Below are 27,897 nucleotides of genomic sequence, written 5' to 3' on the forward strand. Positions count from 1 at the left end.
AAGCCCTGCCGCTGCTCCTGCAGGAGGGGCTGGCTGCTGCTGCTCCAGCCCCAGGGGGCCTGACTCAATCTCAGCTGCGCTAGGGGGTCAGCTGTTGGGCGGCCACAGGGCTGGCCTCCAGTCAGCTGTTGTACAGCTGCCGCTCTGTGGCCATGCCCCTGGCTGCAAGTCAGCTTTTCAGCAGAAACTCTGGGGCTGACACCTGCTCCAGCGCTGCCCCAGAAGAAGTCACGGAGGGCCCAGAAAGTCACGGAATCCGTGACCTACATAACCGAATCATATCTTTATGTATAATGATAGACTTAAAAAAATTAATCTATTCAGCTTACCAAAGAGAATGTTAAGAGATGACTTGATTACAGTCTGTTTGTGCCTACATGGGAAACAAATATTTAATAATGGGCTCTGCAGTCTAGCAGAGAAAGTATGGCATGATCCAATGGCTGGAAGTGGAAGCTAGACAAATTCAGACTGGAAATAAGATGTAAATTTTTAACTGTGAGAGTAATGAACCGCTAGAACAATTTACCAAGGGTGGTGGTGAATTCTCCATCACTCACCATTTTTAAATCAAGATTGGATGTTTTTCTAAAATATATGCTTTAGGAATTATTTAGGGGAAGTTCTATGACCTGTGTCATACAGAAGGTCAGACATGATGATCACAATAGTCCTTTTTGGCCTTGGAATCTATGAAATCCATGAATATGAAAACCATATGCTTGAATGCCTACTTAACCTGTGCACCAAAAAACCATGGTTTCTGCATGATTTTCATGTTCAGTAAAGAGACAAATTAAAAAACTAATAGATATCATTTTAGGATTACCATCCTAGACAGAATTACCCTTGCCAGATGGCAGACTTTAGGGCCTATGTTTTACCTAATTTAGTGCTGTCCTGTCTGTCCTCCTAGCTTTGTAATTCATGCTGCAAGTTGGATTTTCATTCCACAATTTTCTGCTATAGGTCTCTTGACTGATCCCTCCGCTTTCATCCCTCCTCACCATGAATACCATTGCTAACATAATGCAGGAGCTGCGTGATTATTGGGCAGACCATTTCTCACGCAGATTTCAACCCAAGAGGCCTCCCCTTCGCCGAATCACCTCCATATCCACTTTCTACCTCCTTGACTACAGAACCCGGCAGGCTGAACTGGGTTTGGGTTACGGCCCTCCGCAAGCTCAGCTAAGTGATGCCAAGTTTGTCTTCCAGGATGGCAAGTGGCAAGGTGAGAGTGGCCTCTCTTATCGGCCACCACTGCTGCAGTTATTCTCCTCCCGTGATAGAGAGAAGCCCTGCAAGGTCCTGAAGAAGGAGAACAAGGCTCTCCTGGAGGAGAACAATTATCTGAAGCTGCAGCTCGAACTGCTGATGGATATGTTGACAGAGACCACGGCCCGATTGCACATGGTGGAGAAAAAAATGGATGTCCCCACATGGCGTACCAAGAAGTCGCCAAATAAGGTGTTGATGCTTAAATCCTAGCAGGAACCTTGGATGCAAAACCTGGGAGTTTGCACTTGCTGAAACACATGCATATCTGCATCCTTGGTTCCAGAAGTCTAATAAACTCCTGAATCAGATTAATTTATAGAGTGATTTTTGCTTTATTAAATACATTGGGATTTAGACAGCAAGAAATCAGTCAGTACAGTTTATTACCCTTCTAAACCAAACCTGACTGTTCATAGATTGTGTCATATAAACAACAGAAAAGTGGTTTTACCCATTATTCAAATGCAGAAATTGGGACTTAAGAATATACCTGAGCTTAAAATCACTTTTAACTAACAGTATTATAAAACAACACTTAGCACTTGTATGATGGTTTTCATCTGGAGATCTCAAAGCACTTTAAAGGGAAGTAAATATCATTAGCTGAATACTACAGTTGGAAGACTGATGGCTGATAGAGAGGAAGGGTGCTCCAGTGGCTAGAATGCTAACATAAAAGTGAAGAGATCTGTATTCAATTTCCTACTCTGCCAGGTGCTTCCCATGCATGACCCTGGTCAACTTGCCTAGTCTCTCAGTTCCTCAACTGCTAATGGGGATGATACCTACCTTCCTCTTAGTGGGGTTGTGAGGATAAATACAGTCTATTAAAGATGGTGAAGTAGCAAGATGATGGGGACCTCCTTAGATATGGGAGCTCAGCTCTTATGATAGTCTTCTGTCTGAATCACCTGTCAGTAGTACCATCTCTTTTCCCTCAGGATCTGCTAGGTGTTATCAGGACACAGGCAGAATTATTTCAGAATTAAAAAACCTTTGTAGTCCTCTGAGTTCAGAGGTAGTTTCCTGAGACCATAGCTGGTCCACAGTAATTTTAAAAAAGAGGCCAAATTACTGTCTTCAGTACACATTTTGAGCGGCCTGGCAGTAAGATGGAGAGTCCCTTTGGAGCTGGAATCAGCCCACTCCCTCCATACCACTCTGTGACTACTCCAGACTCAGGGATCCATTTGCCTTTGTGTTGCTTTGTTTGTCTGCTGCATGTGGAGAAGAATGGCCAGTTGGTCTGTGTAATGGCAGATAAACCAGCCCCACCCCTAAATCCCCCTGCGCTGCAGCGGAGAGTAGGGAGCCACCCCACACAAAACAGGACTCCATGATTCAGAGGGTGTATGCATCTCTCTCCCATGTGTAGTCTTACCCAGCATAGTGGACCTGCTGCCCCTAAATGACAAGCAGTCGATCCCCAATTTTAGTGCAGCTGCCTGATTCTAATACTAAAATATTTGTAACTTTCTGCTTTAGCATCACAGACTCAGGGGTCAAATAAACCACTGATTCACACCCCAGGCAATCTCTGCAGGATAGAGACCACATCTACCTTTCTGTTTGACCAATGCCTGGCAAATCAGGGCCCCGATTCTGGTTGTAGCCTCTGGCTGTCATTATAACATAAACACAGAATAAAACAGGCGTTCTCAATTTTTCCCCCCATACCGTGGGTCACATCTTAATACAATTCATTGTGAATCGCTTCTACCTCTCCCTCATTTGCATTCATGCAGTCCCCCCATTACCCCTCCCATTTGCAATCGGGCAACCTCCTCCTTCCAAAAATGCGCAGCCCACCTCCCATTTGCGCTCGCGAGACTTTTTTTGCGGCAATTGTTTACAGAGGAGTATCGCGTTACTTTTAACTACTTTGCTGCTGGTTCCTGAGAGTGCCCTAAGGCAGGCTCCCATTTCTTCTCCTCCGACGGAACCGCTGCTATTATTGGAGGCAGCCAGGCTGTCTTCTCCCCCCCCCCAGCTGTTTTCACAGGCCTCCTACTTCCTCTAGGCAATAAAAAGCAAGGGCATTTGCAAAAGCAGCTGGAAGCTAGGAGGTGGAGCCAGAACCACCTGACCCACCCGCTTCCCGGGCCGGAACGAAACGACGACTGCTGTCCGTCATCGTTGGCGTCTCTCTCTCTCTCTCTCTGCCGCCCTCTCGGTTATATATATCCGGCCCGGGGGGGAGCAGCCGGTCGCTGCGGGGAGCTGGGGACTCAGGCACCTCTGTCGCACCGCAAGGTTTGCAGACGGCTCCGGCGGGGGAATCAACGCCCGCGTGTATCTGGCCGACCTGCAGGGGAGCGCGGCTGGGCGGGGAGGCCTCGCGGCTCTGTAGCGCGGTGGGCGAGGCGAGCCGGGACACAAGCTGCCGCCTTCAAAGTCCCGTTTTCTCCAGGGGCAGATTAAACGAACGACCCCGCTGCTGAGGGGACCCCTCCCCCCCGTGTTTGTGATAGCGTCAAACGTGCCACGTGAAAAGCCTTAATCCCCCCCCCCCGCCGCCTTTAAAGCGTGGGGGAGGGGCAGGGCTGTGGTACATAACAATCCCGTGTAGCGGGAGGGGGGGGGCGGCGTTGTGTCGTGTCGTGTCCTTCCAGCTGCCCTAAGAACCGCCCGCCGGCGAAGGCGGACCCTCCGGCTGCGCTGAGCGGGGTGAAGGAGGCGCCTGCCTGCTTAGTGCTAGCTCCCCCGGTGAGCCGAGCCGAGCCAGCGGCCTCCCCGCTCGCCCCTTATCTCGCTCCCTCGAGCGGCTTTTCTTGGCCTCCCCCCTCCCCGCTCCCGTGGCTGCTGAACGTATTTCACCCAGGGGTGGCTGGGCCCTGAGGCCTTATCTCGAGCCGCCTGCCGCCGCTTACCCCAGGGGGCCGCCTTTGGCCTCCCGGCGGGACTGAGGCGCCGCATTGGCCGCCAGCTGATTGGCAGCGCGGGAGAGGGGCGGGGTTAAGTAATCTGACGTCACACAATCCTGCGCGCCCCTCCCCCCCCCGGTCACCAGCTCTTTATAACCCTGCCCGGACGCAGCGCGCGTGCCTGTAGCAGGAGGAGGCGGGAGAAGAGCGGTTGGGGTTCGGCCGGGCAGGAAACAAAAAAAATCCGACTTACCTTTTTTTTTTATATTTGTTTTTAAAGACAAGAGCGCGCGCCGAGGAGACCGTTGCTGCGGGGGTAGCCTGACGCCCTCTGCCTTCCTTGAGCCGCGACCGAGCCCCCGCTTGCCGAGCTTTCTCTTTCCGCGGGCCCCTGTGAGCGCCTGGGCAAGATGGACCCTCTCCGCAGCGAGGAGACCGAGGGGGAGATTCCCGGCCTGAGTGAGTGTCCGTTGAGCCCCACGCGCGCGCGCGCCGCGGCTTCCAGAAACTTCCGAGCCGCTGCCGCCGCCGCGCGGGGAGCGGCCGAGCCTGGGCGCGGCGCAGCTGCGCAGGCCGCATGAGCCCGGAAGTGGCGAGTTGGCGCCGGGCGCCGCGGCCTTCTCGACCCCCCCCCCTTCTCCCTCCCCACCCTCGTGGTGTGCAAAAGGGTGGGGCAGCCCGCTGGGGGACGTACCCCCGCTGTAAAAGGGGCCCCCATCGGAGGCCTGTGCGAATCCCTGCCCCCGATGGCGGCGGATGGGCCCCGACCCAAGCCCTGTCTGCGCTAGGCCCGTGCCGCGGCCCACAGGCCGCCGCGGCGGTGGAGCGCGGCTCCCGCTGCGGCCTAGGCCCGTGCCTGGAATCGGGAAGGTGCAAAGGGAGCTTCACTCCTCTCACCCCCCCATCCCGCTCTCCTCCCCGCTTGCTGAGAGGCTTGGCTTCGAAACCGAGCCTTAGTCGTCCAATTTGGGAACGGTTTCAGGGGTCATTGGGGGAGCCCAAGATAAAAGACTAAACGGAGAGTCGGCAGTCTCCTGGGTTGAGTCCGCCCATGCGGGGAATGGCGGCGAAGAAGAGGCTGTTGCAGTTCAGCTGACTGCTTTGTCCTTCCCTGTATTTATTTTCAGCCTCTGTAGAAGAGTGCTGGTCGGTGGCAACAGTTTAACACGTTGTCTGCCGTTATTCAGTAAATGCAATAGCCTGTCTGTACGCTTTACAAACGTTCTGTAGTATTTGCTTGGGAGTCAGCATAGACAACGACATATTTAAGAGTTCATTGCTATTGAAATACTAATTCCTGTCATTAGCATAAATATTGTGAAACACTGACTCCATAACACAGCGGAAGCCATAAATGCTGTTGTTTAAAGCAGTGAACCATGCCAATTGCAAAACATCATGCGAGTGAGCATGCCCTGGGATACTTAACTTCCTCATAAATTCAGTTGACTGTTCGACAGGGAGACAGGCTGGAACCTTAGTACAATTACAGAAGAGGCTTGGAACCATTGTTAGGAGTCCCTTGAAGGGTGGTATGGAAACTACTACTGAAAGTAATGCTGCAGCAGCACTCCTCTTGTGTACCTCCTACCAGATGTCCCGATTTTATAGGGATAGTCCTGATAATCAGAGCTTTTTGTTATATAGGTACCTCTTACCCCCCCCCCCCCCCATCCTGTCCAAACAACAAGTGTGAAAAAATCAGGTCACCCTATTCTGAATTCTGTTAGGGTTAAAAAGTGGGGGAGTTAGAACTGATACACGGTCAGTACACTCAACTACCTGCCCGAACACCCACAATCTTAAATTTTGCATTGCATGGCAATAGAGTTCCACTCACCCATTTTATTTTATGGCATTTGCAAAAAGTGTATTAATTTTGCCATTTGTTAGATTAGGCAACTACTTGCTTCTTAAAATGTGTAAAACACCATATTAGTGTAAATAGTTTGAGAATCAAAGGGACTCTTACAATGGTGCAAGAGTTAGGAGAATAGAGTCAGAAGCAGAGCAGGGACTAACGTTAACAAGCCCTGAATAGCAAATGTCCTGAGGAGTTGCATAGGAATATTACTGCCTTGAATACTCTTAATATAGTTGTACAAAATCTGTCTGAAGTTTTAAAGAAACTCAGTCTAGTCTGGTCATCATTCTTACTAATCTTCAAATGTTAAGAATTCAAAAAGCTTTGAGCTGTTAAGAAATCTACATGATTGAAGTGTTTCAAAAACCTCCTAACAGTTTGTAACACTGTTTAAAATAAGTTACGCTTAATTGCTTCCCTTTCTTCCCTGTGCGAAGAACAAATCTCCTTACTGTACAGGCTTCCACACATAGCTCTTCCCATACATAAACACTCTTGACCTAAATGCCCCAGTCTATTTGTGATAGATGGCTATGAACCCAGTATTTATCATTTGGAAATGCACTTGAGTTAATTTCCATGAAGTCCATCCTAAATAAATAACTGACAATAATGCTGTCCTGGTTCTACCAGAGGATTGGGCTGTGAGTTTCAGATTGAGGGGAAAACAAAGTCTTATCAGATGGCTAAACACAAGGAATGAAGATGTATATAGAAAGACAGATGAGCTTAACTTTAAGGTGGGGGAATAGAACATGACAATAAAGTTTCTCTTCTCAAACTATAGGAAGAGAAAAAGAACAATTGGATAAGGTATAGCCGATCATAATATGCAAGGTTATTGTAGTATATCGGTACCACCACATTAGTTAAGTTAGGGGCTTGGATACAGGTTTAACAGCTCTTGAGTTTTCGAAGTGGTCTAAAATTCACATGCTTTCTTAGATTGCCTTAAAATGTTGCATGTAAATTCCGTGTAGGATTAGTGGGCTAAATTTGAGATTGTTTTGAACAAGGGGTTCCTAAGTGTGGCTTGAACCAAGCTGTGAACCAGAGTGCTTTGCATACGTGCAGCAGAGCAGAACTTCCTTTCACCTCTTAAAAAAGAATAATATGCAGCCATGATATGGTAGCAGTACCACTAACCCATAATATTGCTAGGTCCCATTAGGATCAGGGGTAGGAGTTAAACTTTGTCATCTTGATTCGTCAGTCATATCCCCACTATCTTCCCCCCTTCCTCCCTCCCCCCAGGAGCTGATTTTAAAAAGTGTTTTAAAATCCATGTATGTGGGGAGATGGTCTTGAAAATTGGTATGCCATGACAGGGGTTGGGGTAGACTTAAGGAGAGGAGTGAGAACACTCACTACTTAGTTCACACCTTTCAGAATTGATGGAAATGGATAGGCCACTTAACACCTCTGCAATTCTATTGTGCAAAGGGTTGTGCTGAACCCTTTCCTCCATGCTAGTCCCTGAAGTCCAGCTTCCTTCCTCTCCCTGGCATCTGCTGCCATTCTGGGCAGGGGCTTCCAACCCTCTCTGCCCGCAGTGCCTGGGGACATGGAGGAGCCAAGAAGAGGGCAGGGCCAGTAGCAGAGTTAAGTTTTTTTGCGTAGTGATTTTAACCTGTGCAGTGGAGGCAGCAGCATCTTCAGTTTAAAGTAAGGAACTTAAGAGATGAAGGAAAACCTGGTATTGATTAAATCTAGTATAGATTCTGCTACTGGTTTGCTGTGTAGCCTTAAGCAAATCACGTAGACCTTATTTAGAGTAGGAAAACAAATCCCATTAAACTAGCTTAGCCTACTTGGTAAAGTGACACAGGTGTCAAATTAAGTTAACTCAATTGAGTTAGTTTGGTGGGAAGGAGAAAGCATTTTTTTCTTCCTAGTTAAGGCGATAGGCCCAACTTTAAAGGTGGTTAATACTCAGGTTCCCATTGAAATAATCTAGAGTTCTTTCCCCAAATTGTACAGAGGAATGCTTTACTCTTCAAACAGCTACTTAAGTGTTTAGATATTGCTTATCAAGTAGCATTATAATGGAGAGTGCAGTGCTCCAATGAATCAGTCCTTTTATAGACAAGACCTTAACAGATCTTATTTCTTGGGGTTTTTTGGTCTTCTCATGAGTATCTGGCTTAAATGAAACTAGAAGGTAATATCAGGAAACAAATGCTGACAATCCCAAGAGATGAACTGTTTATTGTAATGCTTAGAGACCCTGGTCATGTTGTACTACTGTAATAAGACAACTCCTGCACTGCAGGTCTTACACTAGAGACAAGAAAGGGAGTTGCAAGGTATGGGGTTCACTATTAAACTTATCAGTATAAACAGTGGTCATGGCATACCAACTGACTAGTCCTTGTCAGAAGGTTTTTGTAGGCAAGTAAGACAAGTCAGTATCATACTCTTAGCAGAATATAAACTTTTATTTAATGTTTACAGCCCTTCTGGTTGTGAAGGTCCTTTTCTGAGTATGACCTGTCAGTCTGCAGCTAAACTCGAACAATAGTAAGAAAAGGCATGAATTGTCATTTTTTCCCCCCTCAGATGTTCATGATGAGCCTGATGACCTAGCTAGAGAAAAATCTTTAGTTCAGTCACAAGGAATGACTTCTGTGGGTGCAAAAATATATTGATCACTCTGCATTCTGACAATAGTACCCTCTATTTTAAAAGAGCTTATCATAGTAGGGAAAACTTATTTTCAGACTCTTCTATTAAAACTATTGCTGTGGAACAATTGTCAACATTCTGTTCTAATTACAGGAGCAAGTGGGAGAATTCTTGAAATACTCCTAACTTTTTTGTCTCCTTTGCTAGCTAAATGGATTAGCATATTGTAAAATGCATTTGTATAACGTCCTTTAGGACAAATTGCCTCTTCTAAATGCCAGGTTTTTTTAAACCCCTTGAAGATTTTGCTTAACTGGACAGCTTGCTCACAGGTTAGCAAGATTTTAAACCTGTTGAGCTTTTATCTTTCCTTCGGAGTGGACTGTGTGACAGGTTATTAATAACTAGTTTCTACCTCACCCCTTTAACAGGAAACTAATTCAAAATACCATAGGCGAAAACCTGAACCAGAATTATAACCTGCTTTTGGAGGCTCTGCCTTCCTCCGCAAACTAATACAGGAAACTTGTCTTCCTGCATCATGCCAAATCTGAGCAAACAGACTAAGCAGTCTCCGAATTCCACAGTGTATGATGCACTCATATCTGGGTCATGAGTTCCACCCTGTATTAAATTATACTTGGGAGTATAGATGTTATAATTAGTGCACAGTCTTAATGTGTTGCTGGATTTCAGTGGTAGGAATCTACTGCTGTTCTACTCTGAAATGGCTTTCTGGTTTCAGCTGAAAAGGAGTTTTCTCGGGAAAGTGCTAATCCAGCAGACGCATCCAGTGAATACATGTCCTGCAACAACTTCTGCAAAAGAGACATCGACTCAAGTTAGTAGCCAAGGATTTACCCATAAGTATTACACTGCTTGTGCCAACCCCGCTTAGCAGTGGATTTCAAGCTTCAATAAAGCAAAATATAGCAAACTTCCAGATAGACACACTTCTTCTAAAACTTTTGCTCCCAAATAAATAAACTGAACTTTGCCCAATTTCCCTAATGATTTATTTTTCATACAACTCCAACCTCAATCTACAGTAAAAGCTGTTGTATGTGGTAAACCTGCAGAGGCTTGATGGCTGCCTCCCCAGCTGCTTATCTTGAAGCTAGGATTAATATTTAAACACTAGTTCAAATATAATCCATTGGCCTTAGTTTAAATGTGATCAGAGGTTCTCTCCCATATCAGAACTGGAACTTACTTGGTAAGCAACTATCTGTTCTGCCAACTGTTTTGGTAGGGAGCAGCAGTGGAGAACTAGGCTGTGTCTATACCACCACTTATGGTGTCAAAATTTGTTGCTGGGGTGTGAGCCCTCTTCAGTCTCTTATCTGCAACCTTTCCTGCATTTCTGCAAGAGTAAACAAAGTAGTATGGCTCAAACAGCATTCATCATGTTTGCACTTAGCATAATAGCTCTAGCATGCTCACTTTAGCTAAGTAATGCATTGATGACTTATAAATTTTTGAAATGTCAAGACATAGTTTCAGTTGTCCTTACTTGCAGTACTACTGCATTAGATGTTTAAAAGTATATTTCTTCATCTGTTCACCACCATGTAGGCAGCTTCCTTTTTGCTAGCAGGCTTCCTTTTTTTTATTTTTGTTTGCAGTGTTGGTCCCAGAATATTAGAGGGACAGTGTGGGTGAGATCTTTTATTGGACCAACTTCTGTTGATGAAAGAGTCAAGCTTTTGATCTTACAGAGCTCTTCAGATTTGGAGAAGGGACTCAGTGTCCACACAGCTAAATACAAGGCAGAACAGATTGATCAGAATAGGAGTTAACATGTTGTAAGAGCTCACTCAAGGTGAAATGGGCAGCTAACTCCCCTTGCTCAGTCATAGGACAAAGGAGGGTTAGCAGGTCATAAGCTTTATGGCTCATTACAACATACCTTTGAGCTTCTGATTTCTAGTGTCAAACAGTTATGATTTTAAGCTCCCAGGCTTGTCTTTTAAAGGCTTTTTTATTCTTGTGTGTGAAGATGTAAATAGACTCAAACCTGACTGATTCATATGCCCTGGCTAAAGTGACAGACTCTCTGGCTAGTCTGTATACACTAAATCTCCTTCACTCAAACCGGGGGGGGGTGTGGAGAGGGGAAGAGTTTCTGAGAACTCACTCTAAATGGAACTTTCTTAACCAAAATGGTTTTACGGAGGTTAAAAAAAATAGTTTTATACATTTTTCGTACATGCTTTGCCTACCAAATGAGTCACAAACCCACAACTGTAAGCTTTCTATGACTGTTCAGGGCCCTTAGCAACAGTGGTGAATGTTGGCAACAATATAGAATCTGCTGACATCAGAATAGCAGTTGAGAAAGGAGAATTTTGTTTAGATTTAGTCTCTGTGAAAGAACTGGAGACTGCAGCTGCTGTCTGTAAGTATGCTGTGGTGTCCTGTCCTTACGGTGGCTTATTTGTATCTTCTAAATCTGGTATTTGGGTTTGTCTCAGTTGGAGTGTAAAGTACAGCATAATAGGATAGTGTCCTATATTCTACTTTAGAAATTGATTCCTGTAACATGTTAGGAATACGAACTTTCAGAATGCTGTACACATAGTCTTTCATGCTCACTAAAACCCTATCACCTGGTGTCAGGTTTTCAAAACCACGTGTCCATCAGCAAGAGCAGTTCAAGCTGTGTGGAATTTTGTTGAAATTGGCACAGGCTTCCAGTTCTAGACTAATTTGTACCTGCATTTGACCCTGATCCCCCAATGTCTGTGTCAATGAGTAACTTCAGTATTAAACTATTTAACTGCTGGACCCCATAAATCCTGCAAACAAGTGCAGTCATCACGCACAACATAATTTCCTACTCTGTGTTGAGGATGGGATGTCTACAGACAAGAGCTAAGAATATTCTTTAAGCAAAATCTCGGGTTCTGCAGAAACATTGGATAGCAAAAATCCCTGGAAGACTGCAGAGTCTCAATGCCACTTGCAGGGCCACAAGAAATGCGTCAGTGGTGATGGACGTAGACATTTTAGGTGCACTGTGCAGAGAAACTGATGATATCAGAGCAATGATATGACACCCCCTGTATTCCCAAAAGCAAATTAAAATGATCATTTCAATCTATTTAATTCCAGGGTGGGAATACCTTTTTTGAACCTTCCCCTAGATGAGGCATTTAGCTACATCTACTTGTTTAATTTTTAATTAAACAAAACCTGATCTGCCTCTAGCCATTAAATTAATGTTAGGAGTAGGGGAAACCAAGCATAATACTAAAATGTTGAAAATACCATTGTTTCTCAAATAGTGAGACCCTGTTCTCACCCATTTCGTAGCCTCTGTTACATTTACTAACACTTGTTTTGGGTTCAGCATACAGATTGAAGTTAAGAGGAAGTTCAGTTGCTATCTGATCTTGTATAGTCAAAATACCTCAATTAGGTTATTACACTGCAGGTAACAGTGTAGTAAATAGCTCTGAGTGAAAGGAAGTATGTAGGTCAGACTGCATGAGATGAGCGTGACTTATTATATATTTCCTGTTTTACAAGAAATGACAACCAATTCAAATATTCTGGTTTAGAAACATCTGGAAATGGTTATTTATTGCATAAGTAATCATACCTCAGGTGTAGTTCAGAGGCGATCAAGCCTTTCAACTCTCTGATTCAAACTGGTGCAGAAGCCACATATATATATATATACACACACCATTCTAAATAAATAGCCCACTCTGTTTCATTGATATTTCCAGATTCAGGTTGGAAACAAACACATGCCTGCAACATAAGACACTTCTTATAATCAAGTGTAAGGAGTGGCAGAAACTTTTAAACTGCTTGGAAAAGCTTTTTAAAAAAATTAGAATTATATGATTAAGACAGCACAGGTCTTGTGGTAGACAGCAGTTAGAATGCGTGTCATAGCTGTAGTGCCTGAATTAGTCTACAGTTGAAAGTAATTTCTTAAGATAGGATATGAACTAAAGTATAGTAGCTATTCCAAAATAAATCCATGTGTAGACTAGCCCTTACCTATGCAATGTATTACCTACCATAAGTGGGCAAAAATGCTTGCCACTTTTTTCCATTAGTCTTTAAGAAGCAGCATACTACTATTCTTTGTAGCAGAGTGCATGTATGATGAAGTGTGTTATTCTTGCCTTTCATCAACATTCATTACTCATTTGGCTGAGTCTACACAACAGGTTCATTGGGCCTTTCACACTTTAGTTTTAGTGTGTAAAAGCTTGCTGGTAACATAATGGCTAGAAAAGGCTTTTACAGTAGCAGAATCTAAATTGGTCAATGGGATCAAAAGGCATATGACTTATTGCTATTCCCACTACATGAAGCTGACAAACTAGAGTATAAATTTAAAGCACAATAGTTATTCCTGGCTACTGACCCATGTAGGCAAGGTCAGAGACTTTGAATTAGTCACTGAACTCTATCAAACTTATTAGCCACCCAGACAACTTTTGAGTTACCTGTTACTGTACAGCAATCACTTTTTTTTTTTTTTTTTTTTAAAGAATCTGCTTCATGTAGCTTAGCTGAGACAGGCTTTAATTGTGATCTAACCCTACTCAAGCAGGCATAAGTCTGAAAGGTACAAGCCCAGAAGATGGGCTTATACAACATTTGAAATACTTAAAGTTCCTGGGAGGAAAAAGGTAAAGTTAATGAGCAGCATTTGTGCATTCTCTGTAACTTTTACATTATTTTTGTTTGAGGCGACTGTAAGGGTCTGTGGGTTTGTTCTCCCTCCCCCAATTAGGAAGAATGTTCTGAACACTATTTGCTTAACATGTGACTTATTTCAGCTGCCATGTGTGAGAAGTGCAAAAATTTACAGTTTTCTTTGACATGTAGCTATTTCAGCATTTATGACATCTCTTTGGAATAGATAAGCCCTAACCCCACATCCCCCTCCCTCAAAACATTTGCAGGGATGCGGGAGGGAGGAAGAGGGTGAGTGTCTTATGCACGCTTGAAACTGCATTTTCCATTGAATAGATAACTTTTCTTTGCCTCTTGAAACTTCTGCTTTGGGAAAAGGCAATGTTACTTGCTTGTGGTTTTTAGAGGCTTGTAAATGACAACTAGAATCTAATAAGATAGGACTTGGTGGGATACTGTGAACTAGCACTGTTAGCTGCAAACCTGTTTAATCAAGGATGTTAATCAACCTCCCTTGTTTTACAAAATGTGGTAGATTTCTTTTTTCAAGTTTTAAATGTTGGTCTGCCATAGTTGAATAGGGGCTTTGGATGGGGGGGGTGTCTTTACCCTATTTGTACTGCAGTAGTGCCAGGGACCCATTGTGCTAGGCACTGTACAAACAGGGACAGTCCTTATCTTAATGTGCTTACAATGTAAATTATTTACTTTGTAACATTACATTTCACTAACCTAGAACTTGTTCAGATAGTTTTTTGTAATTTTTTTAAAAAAAAAAAAAAAAAAAAAGGGAGGGGGAGTTGTGTAAAGGTGAGATGAGGCTTCCTATTTAGGTACTTAATTCCCTGCTTCCCTGCCTTACAGCCAGTGTTAGGATTGTGCTGGTGCTGAGGCCTGGTAGTTCAAGGAGGAACCCTGTGCCTCGAACTAAATGCAGCAGAATCCCAACACTGTTCCATTTGGCAACTGGAAGAAGAATAATTTCCTTGTTCTCTTCCCCACCAGCACACCTACCTCCTCTTACCCATTTTCAGGTTTCTGAATATTGCATCATTTGGCATAAATTCAAGGATTGCTCCCCACTCATCATTGTATTTCTCCAGCATGTGAACAAATGTGGATTTTCCTGCAGCGATGGAAGATTTGCAAAAACAAGAATTCTAGCTTTTCACTAGACATTTTATCAGTCCTGCTCTGGCCAAAGTAAAATGCTGTTTATTCATAGATGTTTCAGATAAACAGTTCTAAAATGCCTGAGGTTGTTAAAACTGCACTTAAAATTCACAAATCTGGAAAGCCAAGAGGCTGCCTTGCTGTCATCCATATTAACTGTCCCTTGTCTGCAACTTTAAGTCTGACAAATCTGTTTAGCTGGTTGTGATAGGCATATAAAATGTTTCCAATATCTGCTTAATTTGTATCCTCCCAGTAGTATGTTACTGGCCACTACACAAGTGCTACTAAACCAACTTGTTTGAAGCAATTAGAAGGCATATGCAGCACTTGGTTTGAATAGCAAAATTTTTACAACTGCTGGGAAATGCTTAGTGTTACAGAGGTGGTGTGTGTTAGTACTTTGAGCAGGGACTAGAAGCTGTGGGAGGCCTTCATCACTGACTTTGTAGCGGCTCTTGTACCTTTTCACTTGCCTGCAAAAGGGATACGGTATCTGTAGCACTTTGCAATACACAGGACAGTAAATTTAGGCTGCCTTGTTTAGCTAAGTCAGTAGGTGGAGCTGGAATGGTGCTGAACACTGAGCTTAGCTACATTTGCAGCTAAGAACTGCATTGCCAGCCACCATTTTAGAAATCATGGCTTTAAAATGGGGTGGGGCTTAGATGTTGCCAATGCTGCATTCTTTAAGAGCAGGGGGTGTGGTGGAAGAGAGGCTGAGCACACAGTTGCTGTACACATGCAACACAGCAGTTGAAAATGAGATTGGAGGGAGTGTGGGAGAATTACTAGAACTTGTAGTTGAAATCTGGCATTATCTGCAAGATTACCAGAGCTAAATACAGGAGGCTGAGGAACCAGAGTGCCACTTACAGTATCCATATCTATTTTGGGCCAATAAGAGAAGAACTAATTCAGTGCCTGAGGACCCACATTGTGTGACTTATTTAAATCCCATAGTACAAGTGCTGTTTTTCTTAGGAATCACTAACGAGTAGAGGCTGAAAATAATCTTCGCTCTGTGAAACTATAAATAATGCTGGTTCCAGTCACAGCAACTTCCTGACAAAGCCATTACTTTCTGTTAGCAGAAACTGGTGCTAATAGATGCCACTGAATTATTTCCCCTGCTCCCTCCTTAAAGCTAATAGACACATTGCATGTCAGTGCTAGCCAAGTGTCTGTCACTTTCCTTGCAGGGACTGTAACCTAAATCTTGCAGCGCTGTGCTGGGGAAACTGACCAATGTCATTGATGCCCGGGTTGAATGAGGGACTGTCAAGGCTGCGTGCGCATGCAGAGCTTCATTCCTTTTTATGCTAGGGTTAAACATTGATGACTTGGAACAAAGGCTTGGGTGTGTCTTTCCAATTGTACTACTTGACAGAGTTAAATTGGTTGAAGGGCAGATGTGCCTGGGTGCTGAACCAGGACCAGTAATTTGATGCAAACACCTAGGAGGAGTCTGGCAGCTGGCTGCAAAGCACCATGCCACTCTTGGTAGTGTTTGGTGCTGTGAGGCATTAGCTTCGTGGCCCGTCCCACTTTCTCTGTGTACCTCCCACATCCAGCTCCTGTCTCTCTGGCACCTCCACCTATGTTAAGAGAGGCTGTGTGTGTCTTTAACTGGGAAGGGGGAGGAGAAAAGAGACCCAATCCCCTACCCCTAAACCTGGAGGAGGAGGTGCATCAACCCCCCCCGGATTGTTGCGAGGGGAAGGGGGGGGCGAGTCAGCCCCTCTAGGCCCTGAATGAAACTAGTCAGACCCAGTGCTTGCAGCCCCCTGATGGTGGGCCAGGGAGGGAAGGCCAAGGGGAATTACTGTAGCCTAAGCCTGCCCTGTGCCTCCCTCCACCTTGCTTCCCACTTCTCACCACCAGCCAATCTACAAGGTTGGCTGCCTCCCTTGGCCACGCCACTGCTACAAGGGCTTGGTGCCCTATGCACAGGCTGCCCCTCCGTGTTAGTACCCCACCTCATCCCACAACCACTGTTGGCTGGGTCCCCTGTGCCTGGGCTGCCAGATGTCCCCCCTCTCCCCCTGCAACAACTGCTGGCCCTGTGCCAAGTTCTTCCATCCTGCTGCTGGTTCAGCCCCCAGTATCTAGGCTGACTTTTCTATACCAACCTCCTCCCTCTGATGCTGGAGGCTCAGACTCTGTCTGTACTAGAAAAATTGCACCAATTTAACTAAATAGATTTAACTTTGACCTGCTTTGTAAGTTACCTTTTTTTAAAAATTGGCTTTCTTAAGCTGGTGCAGTGCTTTTAGTATAGTCAGGGTCTCAGTCCCCTTCCATTCTAGCAGCCTCCATGCATACTGTATCAAATGCATGGACTGTCTTCCATATCATGTCTCCAACAGTACCAGCTGCCTCTGAGAAAGGGGCATAAAACTCCATATTTGACAACTCATGGAATAACTTGCCTACAGTGTACACATGCATCTTCTGTGTCAGGATGGAAGTGCATGCCCACATTGCCATGCGCGTAAGGAATGGAGATGCACTGAGGTGCCTGTTGATGCTAGAGAGTGGGAGGGAGTCAAACAACTTGCATATGCACAGTGCAGGCAGTTACTTATGCACATGCGCTCCGTGCCATGCTGCAGCACGGTATGAACTGGAGAGCCATGCTGCGAGCTGATGATGAGCCCAACCCCAAGTCCTCTGGCCGCTGTCCTCTAGCCATCCTCATCCTGACCCCCAATCCTCCCAGCAGCGAGCAGGAAGAGGACGCACTGTGCGTCATAGGGGGTCTGGGCTGTTGGCTGGACCAGGGACAGTGGCTTGGGCCTGTGTTCTTTGTGCAGTGGCAGGGCCCAGTCCATTGGAGCACCCGCCACCATTTCACGTCCTCACCACAAAATCATCCGTTTGCTGCTGCCTGACTAGGACTAGGCGATCTCCGGACAGAGGATCAGGCTTGCATCCCTAGCATCACTGTGTGCATGCGGGAAAGGGGAGGGTCAGCATCTGTGAAGGTGGGAGTTCAGTCGTGTTGGACCTGGCAGCTGGCTGCCCTCGATGGGAGGGGAAGTCATGAACAGCAGCAGGGGCCACTTGTGGGGGTGGGGGAGGGGGAGGTGGTAGCGCTGGCCAGGGGCAAAGGGGTTGGGACTAGAAGGGGGTGGTCTGGTGAAGGGGGCCATGGTGGGTGAGCAGCTCTATGCTTCGGGGGAGGGCAGCGGAGAGCCCTGTGTTTCGGCAGGCGGGTGGTGTTCGCCCCACCTCAATGTGTTGTCTCTCCTCAGCGACAGAAGGCGAATCGGAGCCGAGTCTCACTTCCAGCATGATGCTGAATACGGAGGGTGGAGAGGGCTTCGTGGTGAAAGTGCGTGGGCTGCCCTGGTCCTGCTCCGCTGAGGAGGTCCAGAGGTTCTTCTCTGGTAAGTATGTGGGAGGGGCTGCCTCAGTCTGCCTGCGGCCTGCTGGAGGGGAAGAGGGTTCCCACTTGTTGATTGCTGGGGAGAAGGGTAGGCGGGTTTCATGTGACTCGTCCATCCAGCGCACCCACCTGCCTCCCAGGGAAGCAGGGAAATCAACTTTGGAGATCCAGAGTGGAGGCAAAAAGTAGGGAGAGGCCTGTGGAGGGACTTGGGGGGGAAGGAGGGGTGTCAAGGCACCATCCAGGGGCAGCACTTCTGTAAGATAAGGGCAGAGGGGGAAATGGTATAGAGTACGATCCCTAGTAAAAGTAAGTAGCATTTTTAAAGTACTTATTACAGTAAGCCATTAAGTGTTTAGTTTAAGGATCTGATATATAACAAATAGCTAGTTCTTTTGTACTTTATCTAATTAAAAGAGTTGGTTTACAATGTGGTTTAGTGTTTGCTTGAAAGAGCGCATTCCTTACTTACACTTCACTGAGCAGATTTTAAGTCGCATATTGCAACTGGTGAATTCTTGATTTACTAGACTGAATTGACAGATTACTAGACAGGTTGCTTGTCCCATCTGAAAAATCAATCTTGCCATCTTAAAAAGACTTTTTTTAGTATTTCCAATTAAAATGTTTAAAAAACAAAAAAAACCCCAAAAAACTAAAACCCCTATAATGTGGGCAGTCTTTAGAGGTATGTAAGAGGGATGGAGTCTGGTTTCTTTCATAACTCAAAATTTACCTTGGATTGTGACTGCCTGGCTGTGCAAAATATGCTGGCAGGGAAGCTTGAGTTGTATTTCTTGAGGGATTTCAGTCTTAATGGTAAATTTAAATATACTAAGAATATTAAATTCAGCTAAACACAGGAGGAAAACCAGCAATCATGTATTACGGTAGATGAAGATAATAGGTATTTAGGATTAAACTGGTATTCTTCCAGGAATAAAAGATATGAATCACTGCTGTTGAGTAGTGTTAGAACAAAACTGTTTTGGGTTTCTCTCCTAGAATGCAAAATTCTAAATGAAGCTTCAGGTATCCGTTTCATCTACACAAGAGAAGGCAGACCAAGTGGAGAAGCTTTTGTTGAACTTGAAACAGAAGATGATGTGAAATTGGCATTGAAGAAAGACAGAGAAACAATGGGACACAGATATGTTGAAGGTTTGACTTAATTGGCCTAGTAATTGATTAAATGTTTGTATTGACTTCTCTTTTTTTTGTAACTTGTGGTGTTTAAAAATGCATGTAAGTTGATTTAAGTGAATTTAGATTATACCAGTTGACTAACTTCTCAAATGGCAAATGACTTAACTGTTTATGCTGCATTCCAAAATTCATTAATTCTAAGTGCCTCTTACAGTTTTCAAGTCAAACAACGTTGAAATGGATTGGGTTCTGAAGCATACTGGTCCTAACAGCCCTGATACTGCTAATGATGGTTTTGTACGTCTTAGAGGACTCCCGTTTGGCTGTAGCAAAGAAGAAATTGTACAGTTCTTTTCAGGTATGTGGGGTATAAGTATTAGCTGTAGCATTATGGATCAATTCTAGAATCAGTGGCACTGATCACTTGCCCATTAATGCTTTCAACAGAGCAAACTGTGCCACGGTTAGTGTGTGAGATTATATTGATCTCTGTGTGCAAGTAAATACTCACTTTAATCTCTATTTATCTAGGCTAATAGCTTTTAAATAAATGTTAACCCATAAATTAACTTAGATTGATTATCTACAAATTCATACTTAAAAACAAGTTTTTCATTTAACATAGAAACATTGTTTTTTGTCCTTTGAATTGAAACTTTAAGTGGATACTTAAAAATCAGAGGATAATTCCTGCCTACTATTAGCTATTTCACACATGCTACTCAGTCAAGTGCATATAAATGGTCGAACCTTTTTATTTCTGGACTCAGTAACATGGGTGGAATCTATAAGGATGGCAAGACGAATGTTAGGCCTAAAATCTCTGAGCTCAAGTACTGACTTGCATGACTTGTAGAGTCAAATATTGTACGCTAATTTTGTTAAAGTGCAGAGTAGTTGTGGTACAGAAGTTTCATTTTGTTTCTTCACATGAGTTTTTATTTTATGAACTTTGTTTAGGGTTTAAGACTGAGTTGTAAAGATTAAAATGTCTCCACTTGAACATGCTTTCTTGCTAATTTGTATCTAATGTTGACTTCCTGTTTTGAGAATTGGAGTGATATTTACAAATGCTTAGAATCAAATCTTGATCCGGACTAACTAAACTTGTCTGTTTTAAAGCAACTTCTAAATGTGATTTAAGCATAAGTTATTAACTTGAATATTAGAATGTTTAACAATCCAAAGAGGTTTGAAAAATGCTGTTACAGGTTTAGCAAGGACTTTTTGTTTTTAATATAGACTGGGAACAGATGACTATTCTGGTTAGAATGCAACTAAATTGTTGTGTATTTTGGCAAAGTGATGTATTGAAGACTACCCATTTTTAAGCATATTAATGGACTGATCTCACCATGTTCATGTGGTTAACAAGTATCTTATGAGTGGTGGTAGAAACTGTATACATGTACCTAATATGCAAAGTGTTTCTTTTCAGTTTAGCAATTAACACTTCTGAAATAATTCATGAATTTCTCTTAGTAAAGCAGTACTCTACAAATATTACTGAATTTAGAGAGATTTAAAATGTTTATATAAGTGTCATTGTCTTATATGAATGTTTACTTTATTAAGATGCTGTGTAAAGCTATTTTTACTGTTTTTGTGACTTAAGTTGTATGAATTTCAACAGACTGAAAAATTATGTAAAGTACTCTTAAGAGCTCTATTTAACATGTCATCTTAACACACCCTGCACTAATTAAATGAAAATTGACTTTACTGCTACAAAGTAAAAGCTTTTTCTCTGTGCAGCAGGATGGGTTAAGAATGTAAATTGAATGGTATGTAATCATGACGTTTCATGTTGACATGCTTGCTGCTAGAATGATAATCTAGAACTAGCATACCATTCACTTAAAAGTATTAAAATTCTGGTGTATTTAAAGCTATAAGAAAAATTCATGACTGGGCTTGTGATGTTAATATTGCCCCCTACTGGGGTTATTTGTCCTTGGGTTGAAGGGTTGGAAATCGTGCCAAATGGGATAACATTGCCGGTGGACTTCCAGGGGAGGAGTACGGGGGAGGCCTTCGTGCAGTTTGCTTCACAGGAAATAGCTGAAAAGGCTCTAAAGAAACACAAGGAAAGAATAGGGCACAGGTGGGGATGGATGGTTGGTTGGATACGTCACTTTTCTTATGGTAAATGCTAATTAAATCCATATTCTCTCTTCTTAAAAGACTGATTCTTAAACCATTAAACTTCCTTCATCTAGTATTTTGGTCTCTAACTTAGTCATAAGTAAAAGTATTGTTACCACCTTGTTTCATGTGTACATAGCACAAACTTAATAAAACTTTTTAGACTACAAAACGAAATTTGAAATTAATTGAACTTACTCTAACATTTGGTATTAAATTGTAAAAATGATAGCTAAAAACTGACAGAAGTTGAGAGATTATGGCTTTAAATTTCTCAAGTAGCACCAAAAATGTCTCTAGCTGTAAAGACACACATAGTACCTTATTACCATAAGAAAATGTGATAATTTCTAAACTTGTTTTATAAGTTGAAATGTAACAAATTTTCTTATTGTATTAATCTTCAATGTAATAAGCATAGCTTTCAAGAAATTGTCACAAAGGGTTTTTATTCTATTTTACTTGTGACTATTTTTCATTGAAGCATGCACTTTTTCCTATGCTGAACCACTGAAGCATAGGGTGGGTTGATGAGCACATGCAAAGCTTTTTTTTGTAGACTTCTGATGGGTTAAAAACTTGGTGGAGACTAGGTTTTTTAACCCTATTTGAATATATTGCCACATGAGCAAAATATGAAAGTGCTGAGTTGAGTGGACTTGTCTCCCTCCTGTTTGTTTGTTTTTTGGTTTTTTGGGTTTTTTTGACAGACATGATTAAATTTAAACTTTGCTGGGGAACTTAACTTGCTCCCCCACCCATAAGGTTGGGATACTGTGAAGTATGAGGAGCGAATAAACCCTTCAGTAATTGTAATTTCTTGAAAATACATCATTTTGAAAGTAAAAGTAGAATTTGTCATTGCCTGTATAATATAAAGAAATCTGGCTTAAAATAGAGTGCCAGTTTCAAGGCGATGACTAGACTGTCTTGTTCTAGTTAAATTTTATACTGATTTAATGTTTCTGTATGAAGAATTAAAGACTGACTGTCTGTCTTATGTGGAAAACATCTTAGGTATATTGAAATCTTCAAGAGTAGTCGAGCAGAAGTGCGTACTCACTATGATCCTCCCCGCAAATTGCTGGCCATGCAGAGGCCAGGTCCTTATGACAGGCCTGGTGTTGGAAGGGGCTATAGCAGTCTCGGTAGAGGAAGTGGTTTTGAAAGAATGAGACGTGGAGCTTATGGTGGAGGTATGTATTATGGCTTTCAAATAATTGAAAACTTCTACGTTGCATATTATACAGCTTCATACCTATTGGCCAGTGAGTAGAAACTCCTGGAAAAATCCAACTGAAGCGAAACTTCTAGAAATAATTTCACTATTTTACATACTAACTTCTGTAGTTTAGGATAAGCATTTTAATATGTATCTTGTATTTCTGTTTTACAGGTTATGCAGGCTATGACGACTACAATGGATATAGTGATGGCTATGGCTTTGGTTCTGATAGATTTGGAAGAGGTAAGACTTCTTGAATGGGGGTGGTAATTAATTTTTAATACATATTAAAGCTAACTTTCAATACATCTGAAAGATATAGAGTGGGCTCTTCTCTCCGCAGGCATGTCTGACCACAGATATGGAGATGCAAGTTCTACTTTCCAAAGTACCACTGGTCACTGCGTACACATGAGAGGATTACCTTACAGAGCTACAGAGAACGACATTTATAATGTGAGTTCAAATGCTTTTAGGAGAAAATATTTGTTACACAATTGGCAACAATATTTTGCCAGATGAGTCTTATCCTGTAAATATTTTCTACCTAGTTCTTCTCACCTCTGAACCCTGTAAGAGTTCACATTGAAATTGGACCAGATGGTAGAGTGACTGGAGAGGCAGATGTTGAATTTGCTACTCATGAGGATGCTGTGGCTGCCATGTCCAAAGACAAAGCAAATATGCGTAAGTTTGACCATCTTTTTCATAAAACTATGGGCTTTCCTCAGTTTAAAATCCAATGTCCAAAATATGGACTGAACAAAAATTAAAACATACATCTTGAATGTTTGTATTAAAAAAATGATCTGTTATCCTTCTAACATTGTAGAATAGTAGTTACCCCAGGCAAGATGTCAGTTGGTATGTAGATGATTTAAAGTAGTAACTATAACATGTAACCAGATTTAAATCATTCACATCCTCCATTGGAGTGACCTCTCACAGTGAGACAGACTGGAGGTGGATTCTGTAGGAATTAGTCTAATGCCAAACTTCTCTTAGATGCGCTGGGCTAGCTTAAATTGAAATGAGGCAGTGTTTGTATCATATATATTCCTAATGTCCAGTATGTGTTTCAGTGCTGTGTTAAACATTCTTCTCCTTTCAGAACACAGATATGTAGAACTCTTCTTGAATTCTACAGCAGGAGGAAGTGGTGGTGCATATGGCAGCCAAATGATAGGAGCAATGGGTATGTGTGAACAGTCTAATTGCATTTTTATTCCAACACTTCATATTTAACAAAGCTGGCTAATTTTATACAGCGCCTGCTTATTCTATGCCTGGCATAAAAACTGAAATTCAACATTCTGTCTTAATCACACAGTCAAAGAAACGGAAGGGGTAGTTCAAGATTGGAACACTAGCACACTGGCAGGTATATAAACCTTTTGGGAATACATTCAAACAACTAATTAGGTTGTTGTGCTGAATGTGAAGAGTGGTGATATGAGTGCTTTCTGGGAGTGTGAGATATTGTACAAATGACATGGGAGATGCTAGTTTTCCATGTCCTGTTTTTTTCCAGACCAGGTGTTGATAAAGGGTGTATCAAACTTTAAACTTAAACTGACATTTGATCTCATAAGTCTCTTTAGGACCAGGGAGCAAAAAAGCTCTGCTCCAAAACTTGAAAAATCAACACTAAAATATTATAGCAGAACTAAAATTACCAAATTTAAAACGTGAAATGTCCATTGTAAGTTAAACTAAAATCTGTTACTTCTATTCAGAAACCATTTTCTCCTATATGGCCATAGAAACTTTGATGTAACATGCAAAAATAGATACCCCTCTTGAAACTTTACTGGTCTGTTAGGATAAGAACTTAAAATGGTGGTTGGTTTCTATATCTGGTGTATGTGCGTGCGTGTGGATGCTGCTTGTATATTATCTTGATTGCGGAACGAGATTTCATTATTTCAGAACACTGTAATGCTTTGTTTTTAAAAAAATGTAAACATAATTTCAACTGCAAACTTTTGCAGAGGTATTGTGCTCTTCAAAGGTAGTTCACTGAGAACTTGGCTTCATCTTACGGGAAGATTAGTTTTAGTAGTTGATTCAATAACTTTACCAAGTTTTCATAAAAGTATAGGAACTTTCCCATATGGTGCATGCAAGAGTAGCCTGATGGTCTGGAGGATTGTCATTCCAGGTATCCTGGTGTTGACTTCCCCCATGCCTCTGAAAATGCGTGTGCTGTTGTGGAGGATATCAGAGGCTTCTCAATTGGCTTAACTGTAACTGAATTGCCAAAAATCCTATCAGATGGATTTTTGCTATGCAGTAACAGTCAGAAAAGTAAATTTCTCATTTGTACTTCTGAATTGTGGGTGGGGCAGAAACGTAAAATGTAGCACCCCTTTAAGTCTCTTGTCACTTGTAGCTGAGAGGAATATTTAAGCTTCTTAAACCCTCAGACTTTGTGACTTATAGCACTGAGTGAACTGATGCACTTATGGTGAAATAGGGTAGGACCCCAATACAAGTTGCTTATTCTTAATTTGGTTTTTCGGCCTAACTTAAATTCTATTTAAATGGAACTGATTAGTCAGAAGCACATATCTTGCTCTTGGGCAAATTCTTCCACTAATGAGAAACCAGAAAAAATAGCTAGGCAGAATGGTTTCTAAATAGACCAGATACATAGGACCACATGGGCAAAAATCTGTTAGGACTTTTATAATTAGATAGTATGTAGAACTTTTTGTTGGACAGATACTTTGGCAGTCAAGCTCTTAACGTTCATATCCTTAACTTGAAAGGAAATCAATCCAGTTATGGTGGTCCTGCTAATCAGCAACTGAGTGGGGGTTATGGAGCAGGCTATGGTACTCAAAGCAGCATGAGCGGATATGGTAAGATGGTTTTTATCAGCCTTAGGTGGGTGTCTGATACAGTTGTCTGGCACATTGTGTGTAAGGATTCCTTTGAAAGTGTGAGGAGGACAAAGGAACATAGGTTGATGGGCAGTACTACCTTGAAAATGTAGACCCACAGTGAAGCACTATTTTGAAGTATTTGAGTCTCAGTGCTAGTACTAATAGATAACTTGCCAAAAATCAATAATTCTTTTGAAATATGAAGCTTGGAAATTGGATTTATTTCTGTTTATGTAGATACACTACAGAAGCTAAGTAAATCCACACTTTACAACAAATATAAGTGCTTGTTCAGCTCTCTTGCAAGTATAAATTGGGAGTAAACTCCATTGCAGTTACTGGAGTTTAGACCACTGTAAGAGAAGGAAACCAGTCAGTTGCTGTTTCCCAAAATAAAAGCAGGATGCACTAGAACTGTAGTGTCTGAACTTAGTCTTACTTCACTGAAAGCAACTTTCATTTAAATAGCTGGATGGTCTATCTTTTTAATAGTATAGGAGTGTATGCAAGGTGGTGGGTGGATTTGAATCTCAAGAAGTGGGCACTTCAGAATAAAAAGAGTGGAGTTGAATCTCCTCCCCAAACTTGTACAGGCAGTAAGATGGAACACTGTTCAGTTGTCATCTGGATTTTTTTCCAGGTAACCAGAGCGCAATGAACAGCAGCTACTACAGCAGTGGGAATCGTGCATCCATGGGAGTGAATGGAATGGGCGGAATGTCCAACATGTCCAATATGAGTGCTGGCTGGGGAATGTAACTGACTGACTTTTGGTCGACCTTTTTTAAAAAAACAAAACAAAACAAAAAACTAAGTTTAACAGTTTTGCAATACAAGCTTGTGATTTATGCTTTACTGTAAGTGAAATCAGGATTATTTTAAAACTTCAGGTTCAGTATTTTTGAACATATGGAAATAAACATTCACTTAGGATGTAATAACCAAGTTGAGTAAAGTCTATAACTGTTAAACAATTTTCAGCTTTTTCTCAAGTTAGTTTTGTTGTAGGAGCGTATTTAAGCAGTAAGCGTATTTAGGTTAAAGCTGTTTCAATTATGTTAAATGTTGCTCTTATACCATATTACATCCAACACTGTTTTGAATGCATGTTGAGAAACATGCTTTTTTGTAAAATGAAATATAGGAGCTGTGTCTGCAATTCAGAGTGAACATTTGGCATGTTAGTTCTAGTTTATTTCTTTTAATATCCTGTAAGGCACGTTTAAGCTTTTTTAAGTTAATGGAGAAACCTGTTGAGACGTGATACAGCTACTTTAGAATTTTGGTCTTGGTGTTCGTATAAAATTCTGAGGCCTTGATTTAATCTTTCATTGTATGGTGATTTCCTTTTTAGGTGTATTGCGCTAAGTGAAACTTGTTAAATAAATCTTCCTTTTAAAAACTGGAACTTTTTCTTCACTTAACTTTAATATTCCATGTGTAATGTCCTTCGTAACTATAAAAAGTGGTTGTGGGTGGGGCATTGCAATAAAATTATTTTGCATCTGTATTTGCAAGAATTTTAATGTCCACTTCCACCTAATAGCATAAATATTGTACGTGCTTTCTTGTTTGTACTAGTTCTAATGTTGAGTGCAGCATGAGTCATCAAACAGTGATGAAATTTAAAATTATGGTATAGCATGCCTAAACTGATGTGGTCAACCGGTACTGCGTGCCTGGAAAAGGCTATTGATTCCGGCAAATGAATATCTTCCTTTGCCTGGTTGGTCCTGCTGCTTGGGTATGTCTACATGGCATTTCAAAACCCATAGCTGAGAGTCTTAACCTGTGCAAACCCCATCATCCTGTTTCTCTAGGCACTAAGGTGCTGACAAGAGCAGTGTAGACAGAGAGCACCCTCCCATCGACTTAGCGTATCTTTAGCAAACCTGCTAAGTTAATGCCGTTGCATCAAAGACAGCAGCGCCAATTTAGTGTGTTAGTGAAGACATGCCGAGTGTCTGCACAGGTGGTGGTAGCACTGTATCTTGAGTCTGTAGACCTGGCCTCTGAGACTCACTACTGTGGATCTTAAAAACACACTGTAGATGTATTGCTTGAGGATAGAATGATCTGCCACTTCTGAACAGACTAGATGCTGCATTTAATTCCATCAGGATCAACATCACGAACTTTTATGTCCATAAGCTTCCTAAAGGTGCACTCAAACCTACATTCAATGGAGATTTGTTTCTGGGTCCTGATTTTTCTGCCACAGTCCAAAAGCCATATGCTGCACAGGGGCTGTATGGTAACCTGGCTAATCAGGAGTGAAGTACTGAGGTGCTATATAAAAGTATGTCCTGCATCTTCTAGCTAAAAACTGCTGATGTGTTTAGCTCCCCCACTCTTCTAGCAGGCTCTCTGAAAGATTGACATCTATCAGAGCAAAAACCATGCCCCTGGTGCCTCTAAAATGGAGGCAGGCTTCATTGTTCAGATGTGGATAACTCTGTATTCAGGTGCTGTGCAAATGGAGAAACTACTTAACTGTCACAGATGTTTATATGGGATAAGTGTTCTAGTTTACATTTTGAAAAAGGTGCACCCGATACAGATGCACAAAGTAATTTAACAGTACTTTAACCATTGTTTATATTGACCTGATTGCTCAGTGTAAACTAACCCTC

At 42.3% G+C, this 27,897-nt stretch overlaps 2 protein-coding genes across 7 annotated transcripts; both read left to right on the forward strand.

Annotated features, from left to right (window-relative positions):
* Positions 1 to 1,008: 1,008 nt before the first annotated feature.
* On the forward strand, positions 1,009 to 1,491 carry CBY3 (chibby family member 3). Its single transcript, XM_067567041.1, has one exon. The coding sequence runs from the start codon at positions 1,009 to 1,011 to the stop codon at positions 1,489 to 1,491; it is 483 nt and encodes a 160-aa protein (XP_067423142.1).
* A 1,864-nt stretch (positions 1,492 to 3,355) lies between these two features.
* Positions 3,356 to 26,688, forward strand: HNRNPH1 (heterogeneous nuclear ribonucleoprotein H1). 6 transcript variants are annotated; one of them, XM_067566244.1, is made up of 15 exons: positions 3,356 to 3,534; positions 4,426 to 4,604; positions 9,380 to 9,475; positions 17,727 to 17,861; positions 18,866 to 19,021; positions 19,221 to 19,364; positions 20,972 to 21,110; positions 22,169 to 22,347; positions 22,548 to 22,619; positions 22,693 to 22,832; positions 22,928 to 23,063; positions 23,488 to 23,571; positions 23,707 to 23,757; positions 25,148 to 25,240; positions 25,905 to 26,688. In XM_067566244.1, the coding sequence occupies exons 2-15, from the start codon at positions 4,556 to 4,558 to the stop codon at positions 26,021 to 26,023; spliced, it is 1,593 nt and encodes a 530-aa protein (XP_067422345.1). In that variant the 5' UTR covers positions 3,356 to 3,534; positions 4,426 to 4,555; the 3' UTR covers positions 26,024 to 26,688. The 6 variants fall into 6 exon arrangements, with proteins under 6 accessions (XP_067422345.1, XP_067422348.1, XP_067422344.1 ...); XM_067566243.1 differs by lacking the exon at positions 3,356 to 3,534 and having other exon boundaries at positions 4,317 to 4,604; XM_067566245.1 differs by lacking the exon at positions 3,356 to 3,534 and having other exon boundaries at positions 4,318 to 4,604; positions 22,699 to 22,832.
* Positions 26,689 to 27,897: the final 1,209 nt, after the last annotated feature.

Source organism: Emydura macquarii, unplaced genomic scaffold (assembly GCF_026122565.2).
Source record: "Emydura macquarii macquarii isolate MOO-44397 ecotype Brisbane River unplaced genomic scaffold, CSIRO-AGI_Emac_v2 contig_2768, whole genome shotgun sequence".
NCBI classification, from domain to species: domain Eukaryota; kingdom Metazoa; phylum Chordata; order Testudines; family Chelidae; genus Emydura; species Emydura macquarii.

Coding starts and splice junctions, on each gene's coding strand:
- CBY3 (XM_067567041.1), top strand. CDS start 1,009: ATGAATACCATTGCTAACATAATGCAGGAGCTGCGTGATTATTGGGCA.
- HNRNPH1 (XM_067566244.1), top strand. CDS start 4,556: ATGGACCCTCTCCGCAGCGAGGAGACCGAGGGGGAGATTCCCGGCCTG. Junction 4,605..9,379: donor GGGGGAGATTCCCGGCCTGA/GTGAGTGTCCGT, acceptor TTCTGGTTTCAG/CTGAAAAGGAGTTTTCTCGG. Junction 19,365..20,971: donor AATTGTACAGTTCTTTTCAG/GTATGTGGGGTA, acceptor CTTGGGTTGAAG/GGTTGGAAATCGTGCCAAAT.